Raw genomic sequence first — 17335 nt, 5'->3', positions numbered from 1 at the left:
TGAGCGTATGTGTGGCTATATCATTGTTCGTATGAGCGTATGCGTGTAAATTCGCGTATGATGTATAATACAGCTTTTAGCTCCACTTTTGGTGCTTAGACAAAATATGTATATCAAAACTTTGAAACGAAGAAACGAAGTGCATAGAAAGTGCAGCTAAAATAAACACATGAATGTTTATGCTGTATATGTGTCGCACGAGATTGTAAATTTTGCGTTAGAGCGCGACTGCATTATCCGGACATTAATGTCTACTTAGATCAAGTCAGGTCAGCATTCTTTGTTGTATTCTCCTTCATTCCTAGGATGCAGTACCATGTTTTCTTTACGCTTCCCATTATAATAAGAATTTATGGTTCTTCGTTCTAGGATTATTTTTTACAATAGTGGGAATATTATAAATTTTAAATATAATTTTCAACCTACAAAGTAGAGCATGAGCCAGAATCGAATTCAGGTCTACTGATTATCCGATATTAAGCGATCATTCCATTCATCGAGCAGCCCAGCTGCTCAATAGCAATCTTTATAAATCGTAGTTAAAATGTGGTTACGCGCTCTTATATGTTTGTGAGAGAAAAGAGAGATAATAAAAATTAATATTATATATACTCGATAAATGGAGATACTTTTGATATTGCGCCTGTCATCGTGCGTCCAATAACTGCGTGCTTTACATTGCTCTTATAAAATATAAGAATACTTTAAAACCAAGCGCTGCTGGCATATGGAATTGCAACCATAAAATATTACCCCAAGTATGGCTTTGATATCATGCTTTCTTTACATTTTGTGTTTTTAGATTTTAGTTGAGGCAAAAAATTCTCCAAGTTAAATTTTCAATCAAGTTTAATTTTAATTAAAAATTTTATAAATATTTCTGACAATATGTATCTGATATGTCTGCTAGCAAATCAATGAAATTTTATTAGTCGAGATTTTCAAAGATCTTTGGATAATTCTAGAAAGTACATCAGAATTAGAATTTACGCATCAAGTTTTTATTATATATTTGTTATTTAATAGATTTATTTTGTCAGATTTCACAAAGTTTAACTCTCACAAAATAGCTTTTATCGGTATAAAAGTTTCCTAAATATTAATCTCAATAGCAACTCGTTTAACGATTAAAATCCATCATCGACTGCTTCAAGTATGGATTATCCATTTATCGCTGCAATGTCAAAATGATAAGAGAGTGCTACTGCTACGGTTAAACTACTACTCCTGGATGCATCTCATCTGCAACAGAGAATGATGCCGGTGATGACTCCTCGATAGAAACCGAGATGGAGGAATATAGGTGTGCACTAGTTGACATTTCGAGGCAGATCATTTTAATCTGCTTGTGTGCAGCTCTGGAGGTAGGTTTTCCGGTAGGTGTTTTCGCCGTATTTTAGCGATTAGGACGGTTTTGTCGGCCGCTGTGCTCGACGTGCTTCGTTAATGCGGGCACTTTGTTTTATTTACTCACTGATTTCGGCGCCGAAAAATTTTAATTGAGTCTTGCGGGGCACTTCCGGAGCAGCTTTATGCGGTCTGGGCGGTTTCTCCTCGCTGAGTTGTTTTATCTGAAAATAGTTTAATCCATGAAATATGAAATTGTAATAAAAATATGTGAAATTTCCAGGGGTTAGCAAGGCATCGCATTATGCTATCGTTACATTTTCTATACTACCTACTGTATCATTCGATTATTCGCTTGCTAGCCCTTATATCGAGAGAGATGAACGGGAACTTTCCAACATACTAATTATTTTTCTAGCTCGATCTCGTCGTTGATGCAAATTGGACTCGACGAAGAAGTCTTATCGATAAAAAAATTCAGCCTTTACGGGTCATCTTGCACGCGACACGCCAGGCACTACGTTGCACATGAAACCTCTTTCCATAACGTATCGCATTCTCACAGCCTAATCGCGATGTTACTTCGTCGGCATGGTGTTTCCTCTCACATTCCGATACTTTAGAACTCGAGGCAAGATCAACTCTCTCCCGCATCATTCTCACCTGTTCGTCAATCGCCGCAAACTGCCACTTCCACGAGTGATTATAGAGGAAGGGACGATGATCGAATCTATTATCATCGGGACTGTATGTCTCCGCGTGGCAGGATGGAGTCAGTATCGTCATCTTGTGACGATTTATAGCGTAACATCTATAAAAGTGTTTTACTTTATCGGCAACCTGAAATAGAAGTTTATTGAAAGTTTAGTTCGAAGAGAACTTGTTATGTTATTGAAACGCGTATGTACTCACTTCTTTCGGAGTACAACGCTTCCATATGTGTACAAGTCTGCAAAACATTGTAAACGGTCCGGAACAATACTGTTTCCTTAGTCGTCCAAAGGTCGACAATTCCTTATACGTCATACCCATATCTACTTCGTCCAATTGTGCGAGCTGCCCTGCTTGCAGCGGTTCCAATTCCGCCGTGGGTGGTGCCTTCACAATACCGTCTAAAGCAGATATTCCGTGTTTGTTTCTAAAATTCAAAAATAATGTACGATTTTTACCAAAATTCTTAACTTTTAAACTCATAAACATACATATATGACTGTCGTAGCTAATATCACTATAATTATTTTGCATACACGCGTACTTAAAGTAATGGAGGAATTTTTTTAGATCGTCTTTCGCGATGCCACCGATAGGATTAATGTCAGCGCTACTGCAATCGTATTTGGTGAGATAACCGCGTAAGGCTTCGTCCACGTTACCGCTTCCTAATACCAAGAGACCACCCGGACGGCCTCTGACCCACAACATTAATTGAGCGAATAAGTAAGCGATCACCATTCGTAATCGGGCCTGAAAGCAAAATACTAGAGATATAGAAGCGGATAATTTAATGATCGAGATATTAGTGCCATCGTCAAAGATTCGAGAACGATTACCTGCACATTTTGTAAGGCCAAGTTCTCTCTAGGCGATCCACCCTGCACTTTGAATTTCGGCGTCAGCTTGGTAACCTGTTGGAAAATTCCTAAAATCGCGGATATCGCGGTATCTATAACTATACTGTGATGATAGGATCCTATTTGACTGGCCAACTCGGCCGCTCTGGCCTTGGTCTCTGCCGATGAATTTTCCGTTCCCATGTAACACGTGACCAGGATAGTGTTGCACAATTGTTTCGGATCGATCGGTACATATTCGCAATCGCCTACAATTTTCCTAATGTCCGCTAAAACCTGCGTATCTAAATGCAAAATATAATTATTTAAAATTTTCATAGGTCAAGAGGATGAGGCAGTGCACATTCTTACCTCCTCTATTGATCGACTTGACAATCATTTCGCACATCGAATATACGATACACGCCGAGGATGATGAATCGACTCCTCCGCTCAATGGTAAGAAAAATCCCCCTTGACAAGATCGTCTAAAACACATAACACAATATATATACATATGTATATGTATGTATTATGTATGTATGTATCAACAAATATTTTTAGAAGCATAGCACGTCATATAAAAAAGAAAATATTAAAAGATTGAATAGAATTCTGTTCGCACCTGAGATAATCCCATAGCCAGCAAGCGGGTGCCATCGCAATCTCCTCTTCCGCGGTGTGATATTTGAGTTTCGGCCGCAAGTCGTCATCACCATACACATCCTGGACTCCGTCGAGCGGTCGATCCGGTGGATTCGATATAAGATTCTTCGACGTGAGCGCAAAGTTGACTGACACGCGCGGATAACTTTGCGACGCGGCTGCCGTATGCGATCGCGATCTGATGTTGTTCCGATATGTCCTGCCAGTAGATTGAATATTACAATAGTGTACTACATCTACATTATATTCCAAATAGCAACTCGGTATCTGGAGACTTTTTTTTACGAGTTTTTTCCCTAATTTATTTCGAAATGAATCTAGAAATATCCAATATTCTGCCGAGTAATCGAATACCGGGCATCGCTATCTGGAATAGTTGGTCCAGTTCAAAACCTTATATCCTCAAGATCGAACGTAGCGACGGTCACTTCCACGTCTTCAAGAGCAAATTGTCTTCCGCGATTTAATATATCGCCATTGAGAGCGATGCTGGAACCGCCGTTGAAATATATTCTGCCGCCATCGCATCCACGTAAATTACTGAACATGTAGCAGCCGCCAGCCTTGTAAGTAGCTGATTTAACGAGGTCTACGGTGACGTAGGCTTTACGTAGTTCGAAATACGAACCGCTTCCTTTCGATTGAAAAAAACAAGTCAAAAATTAGATTTAATCCTTTTAATTGTATACTATATAGGCAATGAAAAGGATCAAATACAAACATCTGTTCGTGATTTTTATGCATTTGAAGGTGTTGCGCAAAGTGTAAAGACAAGCACAGTGAAAGAAATAAAAAAGAGAACGAGTCTATATATTACCTACAGTATCAAATTAGCGCTTTTACCATTCGCAATAATTTCCACACCGTCCAGTGACATCGGAATGTGATTGCTGGCTGGATGCCAAAGTTCCTCGCATATTTCGAAGCCGACGCACGTGTCCCTGGTCGCGATAACTGCATCCCCGAACGGTACATCTACTTGGTTGGTGATACACGATATCATTCGCGGTAGCTGATAATGCTCGACCGTACGTTCCTAACAAGACATAAGGAATTATCGCGTGCAGGATCGTCACTTTGATCGATTGTTCGAAAGCACAATATTCCATTACCTTCGTCCAAGGAGAGAACCATCTGCTTTCCCTGTAATTACCGTCCTCGCAGAGCTGCATTTTCGGTCTAATCAATAAAATTTTCTTATTGAAGAAAGCCACTCTGCAATTATACGTCACATTTTTGTGCATCACCGGCATACCCACGTCTATCAGTATATCCTCGCAAACGCTGGACTTTAGAAGGTTTGCTAAAACCTCCCAGCTATGAAGCAACGTGTCGGACTCATAAAAGTGATCTTCGCAGCTGTAACCGCTGTTGAATTAAATATTTAAAAATGTAATTATAAATGTAAAATAATATATATGTATTATATATAGCAAAAATATAGTATATAAGTAGAAAGTTACAAAGCCATAGAAATATGCTGTTTAAAAAAAGGAAGCTCGGGGGAAGCAGCATTTCCTTTAAAATTTTTACAATCAGCAAAATTAATTTTCTCAAATGTATAATTACCAAATTTCGAGCTCTGGACCACTTCTATAAGTGGCGCCAGCCTCTTTTGCCTCTTGTATACTTTGCAAGATCCTCTTGCTATTCCCATCAAAGTCCATCGCCCATTGATTTAACGTGCAAACAGCGACAGTCACCGTACGTCCCATGTTGAATTTATTTTCAATGTTATTTCTTATATGATTTCCGAGATACTCTTCTTATCTGAAATAAATAAACAAATGTTCAAGACACTTAATTTACGTCGAAAAATCAAAACTTTTCTATAATACTGTGAATAATAATACAGAATTAGAGGGATACGTAAAATTATTCTTGTTAGAACGATAGCGACAAAAAATCAAATTAAGAGAAGAATCATACAATATTAAAAAATAATTCAAAAAGATCAGTATAAGCTTCAATAATATAAATATTTAAGCATCCCAAGATTCCGTAATACAGATACCATCAGTATCGTCGATATACGAGATGAAATATTTTAATCAAATAAATACATACAAAATTGAAATGCAATAGTCGGATAGTTGAATTTGAAAATTGCATTAATGCCAATATCGTTTCGTATGCAATTGAACGGTAATATTATTATGACTAAATACGGACTGTTAAAAGTCGGCGATTGCGTGTACGCTTGATGGAACTTCTGGCGGCAACTTGCCAACTAATCCTATCAATTGAGTCCTATCGATCACTCCATCCAGATGATAAACTGAAACGTTTTGTTCTCCTTAGTCCGGCGCATGTTGATTGATCAATAATCTGGACGGAAAACCCGGTACGGCCAGGTAGACCGCACCTTCTAAAATCCCTCTTGTATATAATAACTCTACAGTCTACCACGTTTTTTTCACCAAAAACAAAAATTCGCTACCAATTATCCTACTGTAAGTTGATAATATTCACATAGAATGTACGATAAATTTAAAAAGCTAACACTTTCGGATAACACAAAAAATAAGAGAAAACAGAATATAAATTGATAAAAAAATGAAGATATTTGAACATTTTATAATTAAACCACACTTGTTTATTGCTCAATGATAAATTATATTCTCAACTAATATATATAATAAAGTAACAAAGTTTTTTTTGAAGTATATAGTAATAAGAGAATTATATATATACATGTATGTATATGTGCATATATATAATTTTCTTATCACTAATACTTTGTCCTTCTGATAAAAATGCTGGCCTTACATATTTTATATGTACATATAAAGTAAGTCTATCTTGAGCAACAAGTTGGATACTAAAATAAATGACACATGGACGAGTAGTAAAAATTAACATAATTTGATTCAAATATCGTCACGTAAATTAAATTTAACTTATTTATAAATTAAACACAAATGAAAAACTCAGATCAACGATACTCTCTCAACAGCCTTCTCTTCGCATCAAGTAGTTCTTAATTATTTCCCAGTTGTATTTTATTATCTTTAGACACGACTCGAATTTTCCGCGACGGTATTTCTCGTGTGTCGGTTGCGACGATTTTAACGGTAAGCTTCTATACTCCTTTGGAAACGTCGATAGGGAACGTCGAATTACCCGAACTCGACGAAGATATTATGTCGATGAGCCGCGTCGGCGGCTTTCTGGAATGAGAGCAGTTAACGAACAATCGTTGAAGTTGTGGCTCCGCCCACGATTCGCGACGGTTGTCAGGCAATCATCTACAAGGGAACGTTCCACTCAATCTCTTCAGCAACGCGGGCCAGGTTTCTCTCTAGCGTTCGCCAGGTCGAAGCTACCACAAATTCCAGAATAGTTGCTAATAACGTGTATCATTTCGTCGCTTACCTGCCTCGATCAATTTTCTCATCTCTATTTGACGTTTTCAGCTTACAAGCTTAGATTTGCATTATTTATTATTATCTTAAACGTGGTGTTGGTGATTGATGGAGCAGCAGAAGTTTAAAGTTAAAATCAAATCAATTTTGAGTCAAAATTTACTCTGATAAAGTATGTGTATATATTGTCTTTCCTTAAACAAAATTGAACAATTCCTTTCTTTGAGACGAGAAGATAATAAATATTTTCAAATTTACTTGCCTTCGTAAAACGAATAATAAATCTTGAGTTATAATTAATTATATAATCGTGAAAGAGGATATCGATAATAGTCTGTCGCTAAAAGAAGTGAAGAGTTTCGAGAATCATGAGAACGTAAGCGTGCGTTAATAAAGATGAAGAATCCGATTGTCAAGTATCTCCTCGGAGAGGAAGTACCGACGAGGGAGGATTACACGGATTGGCACGAGAATGCTAAAGGTGGAAGAACATCGCCGATACTCCCAGTGGACGTCGACAATCGCGACGAGCAAAACGAGGACGAGAGCGACGAGAGATAACGAAAGATGATGAAGGCGGCGTCGAGCAGCAGAGTGAGAGAGCTTCAGGCCATGCTATTTCCGATCCAACCCATCCCTGGTGAGCTCTGTATTTTTAATTAATGAGAAGAAACAAGAGTAATATTGCCACCGGTTTAAAAATTTATAATAAGATTAGTATCATTGTTCGACAAATTAATTTCTATATATTCCATTGCATTATTCAATGGAGGTGGAAAAATACATTTATAGTAACGTAATGAAGATGTCGAGGAGAGGTCGCGAACCTGCGGACATTGTACTCAATCACGAATAATCGATCTCTCATACATGCAGTCACGTTTAATACGCTACTAACAATAGATGTAATGCCTATCATTACGATCCCTATATGTATCTCGTGCGAATAATTCAATTTGCAAATTTAAATTTGCAAATTAAAGTCTCTCATTTCAATTCATTTCAATACACTTGTGTTGCTTATTAATGTAATTACTTTATACGCACATCGTTAAGATAAGCAATTTTTCGCGAGTAACAAAAATTTTAAAATTTTTTTCCAATGTTATCTCAATTCTCAAAATTCACAATCTCATTAGTCGTGAATGTACTGTAATTACCTCTTATTTGCAATATTTCTCTACTAATAAGTAAATAAAGCGAGGTGGTTAAAAGAAAACATTAATTTGACCGAAAACGTAATTTTATTTTCGCGACACACAATGAAATAAGTTTTTTTTTTGTTTTTTCTTAACGATGCAGGTGGCATGCTTTCCGATCTGGCGCCACAGGAGTTGCAAGTGTCTCAGCTGGAACGTTACGATAGCTCGACTCTGAGACGGGATGCGGAATCGGCGCTGTTCGCGATACCCCTGAGTTTGTCTAGGCATCGATACTCGTCGAAGGAAACTCTTCGGGCGGTTCTCGATGCGCGCTGCATCGTCGACGGAAGTATTCAGGAAGCGGCCAGGTGGCCGACCGAGTGTCAGGCAAGAATCGATGCATTTGCACGCGCGATTTGCAAGACATTGAGAATGAATATTGAAACGAAAACAGCCGATGCGATCCTCTTATATATGATAATTTATATATGAAAAATTATTAATTTATTTTACTTTGACTACCATAAACTAATTCGTATAATATAATTATGTAATTAATCGAGACAAAATATTCCTTCAGGTATTCCCAGAACGAATTCGCCACATAGAATACAATTCTGCTACCCCGGAAGCTTTTTATATTCCAACGGGAAAGGAACCAAGACCGAAGCCGATCAGCGACGAGCTTGGAACAGTGATATTTCGTTACTGCCCGACTAACGTTACTAATTACGTAAGTCATTAAGAGTCATATATGTATGTGTAAACTAGTTCAAACTCGATCGATCAATATATAAATAGTCGATCAATCAATAAATTTAATAAAGTACGAATCTGATGAATATTGGACTTTTCTATTGATTCGCGAGAGAATATTAAAATGAGAAATAAAATAAGAACGAAAATAAGAGTTTGAATATATTAGGTTCGTTATTTTTACAGTTTAGTCGATCTTGCGTGGGTGGAAGCACGGTATTACCGTTCTCCACCGAGGAATCGACCACGTGTGCTACGGATACCAAGGACAACACTAACGAGAATGATATTTTTTTTGTCGCCGAGACGTCTCGACCGAAAGAGGACAACACGGATTTGCGATTCGAGTCGCGATTCGAATCTGGAAATCTTGGCAAAGTAGTGAAAATAACTGACACCTATTACCAGCTCTACCTAAGAAGAGATCTCTACACTCAGAGGCACACGCAATGGTACTATTTCAAAGTATCCAATACGAGGAGCAGAATTACATACAGGTACAATTGAAGAATTCAGATTCAGATTAAAATAAAATATATAATTGAGATTTGTTTCTTTAAATTTTGCTTTTTGTGATCATATTTTATTAGCTTTCTTTCTATGCTTTTAAATATTCTTTTTAAGTCAAAATTGCCGAAATATAAACGATACACTATAATATAATGTTTAATATTACATGAATTATTATTAAATATATTATTATATGCATTAACCAACAAATGTATAAATATTATAATACACATAATGTGGCCTCTGCAAAATAATCGTTATGGTTACAGATTCTCGATCGTAAACATGTGCAAAGAAGAGAGTCTCTACAACGAAGGTCTCAAGCCTCTTCTCTACTCTACGGAAGACGCTCGCACTCGATCCGTAGGATGGAGAAGATGCGGCGACAACATCACGTATTATCGAAACAACGATTCATCGTGAGTGCTGGAAAATTTCTGAACTAGGACGTAATCCAGCGCGGTTAAAACTAATAATGTGCACAAATAATTGCAGGAGCGACGAGGAGAGAGAGAAACACACGTTAACGTTCAATATCTCGTTCCCTCACGATCGTGACATCGTTTACTTGGCACATTGCTATCCGTACACGTACACCGATCTCCAGGTACGAGAATTGCATATTTACTATCCTATGAATAACGGTTCATAAATCATAAGCAACATTCTCATTACGACGGGTTTATTATTCCGATCGATTCCCATCTTCTTCGCATAGCGCGCAAGAATACACAATGTGGTGAGGAGATCAGAATTCTCCTAGTATAATTATCGAGCGGTATGCGTTCCCACAATGTCGTTAAAAATGCAAATGAAATTATTCACGGAATTTATTTCACATTCCGCATCCTGCTATTTCGTCGCGCAATTATCATCCTAAGCGTAAACAATTCTCAGCAACCGATTGTACCTTATTGCGTGTAGATTAAATCTCGGTCTGCTTCTAATTACGCGCATAAACATGCCGTAGGAGTATCTCGGCAAACTCGTGGCCGACCCCGCGAAAACGAGGTTCACCAAGCTGCGCTTGCTGTGCCGCAGCCTGGCCGGAAACGGCGTGTATTACTTGACGATCACCGCACCGACGCAGGACGAAGAGGTGCGCAGAAAGAGGGGTGTCGTCATCACGGCCCGGGTGCATCCCGGGGAGACGCCGTCGAGTTGGACGATGAAGGGCATCATCGACTTCCTCACGGGCGACACGAACCGGGCTAGAGTAAGACGCGTTTACGCGTAATTATATATATATATATATAAATATTCAAGATAGAAGTAGCATCGATAATTATCGCGCGATTGTTCTAGGAACTCAGGGAGAGATTCGTCTTCAAATTAGTACCAATGTTGAATCCGGACGGCGTAATAGTGGGCAACAATCGGTGCTCTTTATCTGGCAAAGACTTGAACCGGCAATACAGAACCGTGATGCGGGAGAGCTACCCGTCTGTTTGGCATACGAAGCTGATGATACGGAGACTCCTCGAGGAATGCGGGGTGGCGATATACTGTGACCTTCACGCTCACTCGAGAAAGCACAATATATTCGCTTACGGTTGCGAGAGCAAAAGAGCCGGATGTAACGGAAGATTATCGGAACAAGTGTTTCCGCTGATGCTCCACAAAAACGCAGCAGACAAGGTAAGATACAGTACAGATATAATAATAATAATATTCCAAATTAAACATTTTTTCTATCTACAAATCTAGTTTTCTTTCGAAAATTGCAAATTTCACGTTGAGAAAGGAAAGGAAGGTACGGGAAGAGTAGTCGTATGGTCGATGGGTGTTCAGAATAGTTACACCATGGAAGCATCTATGGGTGGTTCCAAGATTGGTTCGAGATGCGGAACTCATTTCTCTACTCAAGACTATGAACAGATCGGCAAGGCTTTCTGCGAGACTCTACTCGATTTTTCGGATCAGGATCCGATGAAGGTAACATCGTCTACTTAACTAATATCGGCTACATTTCTCTTGCACTTCCCTGGAAATTATGGTGTATGTCGAAATATGATATTGAACGAAAAATATAAAGTCGTTATTCACGACTTGAAACATTATAACTTTCACGCAAGGAAATATAGACGTCATGTATTTATGTATTAACGTAACAATCAAAATTTAAATCGATCAAACTTTCCTTTATCGCGCATTTACTCAATAAATGTTTCATGTGCTTTCTCGGAACTTATATATATATATATATATATATACTGTAAGTAAGTAATATCAGATTATTTTAATAGCAAATAGATAGAGCATCTCCACATTCCTCTGTGAATCTGGAGGCACTTGAAAAAGTTATCCGAGAAATCTAATTTACATAATCATAATGTCTAAAGATGGACCGTGCAACGAATCCTGAATAAACGCTCGATTCGACAGGAAAAACTTCGGAATAAGATCATAGCTAGATTGACCAAGGAAGGATCCAGCGCCGAGGAGCCTACCAATATCGATTTGACCGATTATTCAAGGTATAACTATCCTACAATAATTCGTAATTAATATCTATTCTATATCCATGCAAATTTTTCCGATCTAACGAATTTGTGACTATAGCGATGAAGGAGACATCTCGCAGGACAGTTTTTCATCAGAGGAGGAAAGAATCGAGTACAGGGATGCTGCGTGGTCCAGCGAAGGCGGAGAGTTCCTGGCGAATAATCGTCGTCGATATCTTTGCGCGCCTCCACCGTCGCCGACTTTCGTTCCACCGAGAAGTGTCGGTCTTTACAGAAGGAGAGCGAGAAGGGATGTCGCGGGAAGGATATATCTGGAGCGCAGAAGAAACCTGGTACAGCTATCTCTAATTATTCTATAGATAATTTGTGAGAGTGTAGAAATTATAAAATAAATTTTATGAAAAGATGTATCTCGTTCTCAAAAATAATAAATAATATTTGTAATGTTTCAGACGCAACGCGCAGTAATGGATTTGCCGACGACGGATCCAGGTAGCGATTTATGCGATCTGACCGATTCAGCTGATGAAAATTTCATCAGAAGCGAGGGAGGAGAATATGACGGTATACATTTATCAATCCAATATCTCGACATCAATTATAATGTATGTATATACATATATGTATGCATATTCTGGTCTTGCCAGTTTTATGGAGAAACACGCGAGAGAATTGTGAAGAGATTGTTGAACTTTCCGAGAGAGAGACGATCGAAAGAAATGAGAGACAGGACAAAACGCTGATCCTGCCAGAAATCGTCAGACCTCGCAGTGTATCTTTCGGGGAATTATTGCCGCGCAAAGATCATCGGAAAACTCGTCAACGGAGGCCGCGATGTCTTCGGTAAAGCAACTTTAATTTCTTAATTTCTTAATTTCTTAATTTCTTAATTTCTTAATTTCTTAATTTCTTTAATTTCTTCATCTCAAGAAGATGTTTAAAAATCATTGATAAAAATTAAAACTGATGTTTCTTTAATCGACAGATTTTTTTTGTTAAAATTCAACAGAATTAGAAAGTGTAATATTACATCTTTGTTATTATATCACACTTGTAATAAAATAGTTAAGTATTCATTCGCAAAATTATATAATCAATTTAAATCTGTCAGAACGACGCTTAAGACTCCGTCACCGGTATCACCCAATCGAGAAGTAAAAATCAAGCTGACATCAATGAGAAGGCAGCAGATTTGGACGGGAATACCGTCTACCGCGGAGGGCAGCGATACCGGACGTCTTGTAGATGAGTACGTTAAGATGCCATTAAGTTGGGGTGTTTCCAGATACGCTCTGATGCACTATCCCACGGACGAAGAAGTCACGCTAAAGTGAGTCAATTCTCAAGTTATTCATACGGTGTCCGTGAAATAGTGAAGTGTGTCCATGACATACACGGTGTCAGACATATATACCGGAATAAAATTTTTGATCGTTTATAACCGAGTCTAAAAATCTCTCTCTCTCTACCGCACCCTCGAATCATCTACATTTTAGAGTAAAATATATTTCATCGCCCTCTCTGATGTTTTATTATCTTTTTAGATCGCAGTCGAAAAAAGTACAGTTGCTAGTTTACGACGAAGACAAGGACGATGTCAGGAAGACGCGGAAAAAGTCGCGGCGAAAGCGGCAGCAGGGTGTCGCTGATCAAACCACGTCCCAGCTGAAAGTATCCGTGCGAACGGACGTCGGACGGAAGACGTCGAGGAAGAAGAACTCGAAACTCGATTGGCAACGAGCGGTGAACCTCAACTCTAGGATCAAAGACGCGAGGGGCGCGAAAATCTCATCCTCTTTTCTGACCATCGAGGCGGATTCGTTGAAATTGCTAGCAGCATCGACCGCATCACCCCAAAGACCACCGCGCCGGAAATTCCGCGGCGTTGGCACAGTGGCCTCCACCACCTGTGTTGGTGCAAGGACACCGAAACCGGCGCGTACGTGTCGCCGTGACACCTTCTGCGAGAGTACGACGTCGGACGACGTTTCGTCGGACTCGGGTAAGGTCACGAAGGTCACGAAAAAGAAGCAAAAGAAAAAGAAGCAGCAGCTGAGAAAGTCGGCGACGAATAGAGGAACCGAGCAGATTAAGCGCGCCTCCAGCGCGAAAACTACCCGCAATAATGTTTGAAGTTTTATTTTATTTTATTTTATTTTATTTTATTTTAGACAATTTTTACGGGACGCGTAAATCTCTTGAAATCTATTACATGTTTTCTCATTACGTGAAAAGTTTTTTGCTTTGTTACAAGATATTCACATATTAATTTTTGAGCAAGCGAATAAGCCTTATCTAATATCGACATCTAAGCGATGAGAATCTAGTTGAATAAAAAATAAAATTTACATACATACATTTTTTGTCTTTATACAATTAATTTTAATGAATCACCGAGACTTTTATCAAACACACGATTTATTCAAATAATTTTCAATTAGATATATTCTTGATTTTTTTGTATATAAAACAATTTACAAATCAAGATAAAATAGTTAATCATTGCATAGGGCCAGTTTCACTAACGTCGATTAACTTCAACCTCCGATTAAACTATATCTTTGTCTCTTTTTAAAAACGTATCTGAAAAGAGACAAAGATATAGTTTAATCGGAGGTTGAAGTTAATCGACGTTGGTGAACTGGCCCATATAGTCTAACGAGTATAATTATAATAAAAGAAGAGGGAGAAAAACAATTCGTCATCGAATAGAATCTTTGGAATTCAACTCGAAGGAAAGAGCTTCTTCAACACATGTCAAACAAAAATCAAATATACATAGATTTTTACATATATATATATATGTATATATATGTATATGTAGATATATATTTATAGGTACATAAATTCGAATTTAGTTCGAATTAAAATATATTCTCTTACAATTAAAAGTTGCTTTTAAAAAATGAGTATATAAAATGACGAATATATTTATAAAGATGACGAAATACTGTATAAAAGTTAGAAACGGAAAATTAATTAAACTACAGTAGGCAATAATCGAAGAATTTTATTCGGAAACGGAAATTAAAAATAGCAAAATACACAAATAGAAACGACAATCATCTCGCGCTTGCATCTGACATGACGCGCGACACAATTATCGTATCACGTGTTCGCACGATTGACATTACACCGCGTCACCATAGCGACACGCGAGCGCGAGATAAACAATTTGCAGCCATGGAATATGGAACATCACATGGCCTGATTTTCGTGAGATGATAGATGAACCAACGACGTCGTTATTGACGCTACACACCGAGATTGGCTCGAAGGTCATTTCGATGAAACCGCGAACCGACATTCGCCGCATGTAATGCGACTTATATATATATATATATATATATATAGAGAGAGAGAGAGAGAGAGAGAGAGAGAGAGAGAGAGAGAGAAAGAGAGAGGAGAGATTATCACGAAAACTAAGATAAAACTAAGCTTACCTTCGATAACCTGGAAAATTGTCCGTCAGAAAATAAGTGGGACGTGGCGCATTCTCTCGTGCTTACTAGTCGAAATCAATTCACAAACGCGATAAAAATTAATAAAAATTAAATTAGGAGATCGTCGTAGCACGTTGTAATACGTTGCAACACGCACACCGCCGTTAACGTTACAGTTGTTTCGGTTTTCTGATCTAGTTGCGCTAGCACGCAACTGATAGAAGTCCGACTCACAAATGAAAGTTTTCGTACGCGCCATCTCGCGGCAATTTTCTCCGACGATATTCACGGGGAGCGGGAAATTTGACTTTTTACATTTATTAGACTGGAACGCGCGACACGTATTTATCTATAATTTACAATATTTTTTTTTAATCTACTTTTATAAAAAGTAAAGTAAAATATAATTTTATTATAGTGTCTCTTTTCCTGCGACGATTTCCCTGTATTCTGTACTTATTATGTACTACAAATAACTGCCATCGTGGAGATCATGTATTTTAACAATTTGAATGTAAAAGAGTTATTGCAATAAATAATAATTGTAAGAAATAATTTTATGAAGTTTGCGGCGACTCATCTTCGCGTCTCGAGCTCTGTCGATGTGATATTCACGAGTAGCTTTTTGCTTTGTAAAAAATATATGGAAAAAGAATGTCATGTTTGATTTATTATTGTTTTCGAAAGAAAAGCCACAGGAATGTTATGTTAATATGTTCTTATTTATTCAGTTTTATGAAAGAATGAGTTTCCTGCGCGCTTCGTGCGCAGTTTTATATTTCAAAGTTCAAACTGCGGTTAATTGGCTCGTTTAATTTCATAAAATTATTCACTGTTAGTAGCAATAAATAATTTAATTTGATATTTTCTAAAGGTGAAGAATAAATCGTAACATATCGAACTTAAATTGTGTCGCTGTTATTATATAATTCGCAAACTAGCCAAATAATATCAAGCTTAATCATCCGAAGGAATGAATGAATATAGCACAACACACACCAACAATGCATCAGAAATTATTTGTTTCTTTTTTTATCTTTACACAAACATTCCGCTATTGCTCATTTTGCATATCTCCACTCTAGAACTGTATCTATAAATAGTCTTTATCATATATAGGGTGTTAAAAAATTAGACCGATAAACTTTGAAGGGAGAAAGAAGACTTCAAAATAAACATTTTTTGTTAATAATAATTTTTTCTACAATGTTTAATTTTAATACTACGTGATATGAGATATGAGTTTGTGACTTTTCAGTTTGTCACCTTTGTATTAAAGTTAATGGAGGAACTTTTGAACATTATTTACTGTAAAAGGGTGAATTACTTTTATGTATTTGTTCCGCGTTTTTGTTCAAGATTAAAATACAATTTAATTTTTCCATTTATATGTTTGTTTATGTTTAAGTCACAAACTCCTATTTCATTACCATGTATAGTATAAAATTAAAAATGTAGAGAAAAATAGTATTAACAAAAAATGTTTATTTTGATGTCTTCTATTTCCCTTCAAAATTTGTTGGTCTAATTTCTTAACACCCTGTATATGCGAGAGAATACACATTAATAATAGAAATCTCATTTAAATTTTTAATGACTGCCACTGCATATATGCAGTATCTACACATAATGACATAAAAAACAAAATTAACAAAATTATTGAACAATAGAAATAAAAAAAAACGCGCTATAAAACAACAAATCTTATTCTACTTAACTATACTATACTTATTCTACTTAATACAAAATACAGCCATCGATATACATACACGTGCGCACATAACAAACTCACTATTCAATATTTAACTTTAATTAGTTTATATCACAACTGCAAAATTACCTATTGTATAATGTTGATATTTTCGCATTAAGATTTTCTTATTCAATTTTTATTAAATTTTAATCAATTTTTCTCTATGCAATTGGAAATATATAGAAATAGTTTGTTTGATATTTTATGCAATAGTGCAATCGCTTTTGTATTTACTATCTTTCTGATATATATATATATATATATATACATATATACAAAAACTTGAATTCTAAACTACAGTAAACATTAATAAAAAGTATAGCATCCACATATGGTAG

At 37.0% G+C, this 17335-nt stretch overlaps 2 protein-coding genes across 4 annotated transcripts; one reads left to right on the top strand and one right to left on the bottom strand.

Moving 5' to 3' along the window:
• Positions 1 to 719: 719 nt before the first annotated feature.
• Nadsyn (NAD synthetase) lies at positions 720 to 15462 on the bottom strand. 3 transcript variants are annotated; one of them, XM_083040859.1, is made up of 14 exons: positions 15245 to 15462; positions 5736 to 5841; positions 5133 to 5333; positions 4676 to 4931; positions 4407 to 4599; positions 3957 to 4197; positions 3523 to 3762; positions 3270 to 3385; positions 2898 to 3202; positions 2603 to 2811; positions 2260 to 2485; positions 2011 to 2187; positions 1475 to 1571; positions 720 to 1242 (listed from the first exon to the last, which is right to left on the bottom strand). In XM_083040859.1, exons 3-14 carry the CDS (start codon positions 5276 to 5278, stop codon positions 1214 to 1216), a joined length of 2235 nt encoding a protein of 744 aa, XP_082896985.1. In that variant the 5' UTR covers positions 5279 to 5333; positions 5736 to 5841; positions 15245 to 15462; the 3' UTR covers positions 720 to 1213. The 3 variants fall into 3 exon arrangements, with proteins under 3 accessions (XP_082896985.1, XP_082896984.1, XP_082896986.1); XM_083040858.1 differs by lacking the exon at positions 5736 to 5841; XM_083040860.1 differs by lacking the exons at positions 5133 to 5333; positions 5736 to 5841; positions 15245 to 15462 and having other exon boundaries at positions 4676 to 4742; positions 4823 to 4931.
• Positions 7247 to 14345, top strand: LOC145937660 (uncharacterized). Its single transcript, XM_083040850.1, has 15 exons — positions 7247 to 7568; positions 8231 to 8457; positions 8651 to 8803; positions 9013 to 9323; positions 9606 to 9755; positions 9832 to 9943; positions 10307 to 10552; positions 10642 to 10974; positions 11044 to 11271; positions 11722 to 11813; positions 11899 to 12133; positions 12254 to 12365; positions 12449 to 12644; positions 12913 to 13131; positions 13346 to 14345. Exons 1-15 carry the CDS (start codon positions 7496 to 7498, stop codon positions 13932 to 13934), a joined length of 3276 nt encoding a protein of 1091 aa, XP_082896976.1. The 5' UTR covers positions 7247 to 7495; the 3' UTR covers positions 13935 to 14345.
• Positions 15463 to 17335: the final 1873 nt, after the last annotated feature.

The sequence above is a fragment of the Prenolepis imparis genome, unplaced genomic scaffold (assembly GCF_030444845.1).
Source record: "Prenolepis imparis isolate NDT839.2.m4 unplaced genomic scaffold, iyPreImpa1.0 SCAF_6, whole genome shotgun sequence".
In the NCBI taxonomy this organism is placed as follows: domain Eukaryota; kingdom Metazoa; phylum Arthropoda; class Insecta; order Hymenoptera; family Formicidae; genus Prenolepis; species Prenolepis imparis.
This window is presented reverse-complemented; position numbering and strand designations above follow the sequence as displayed.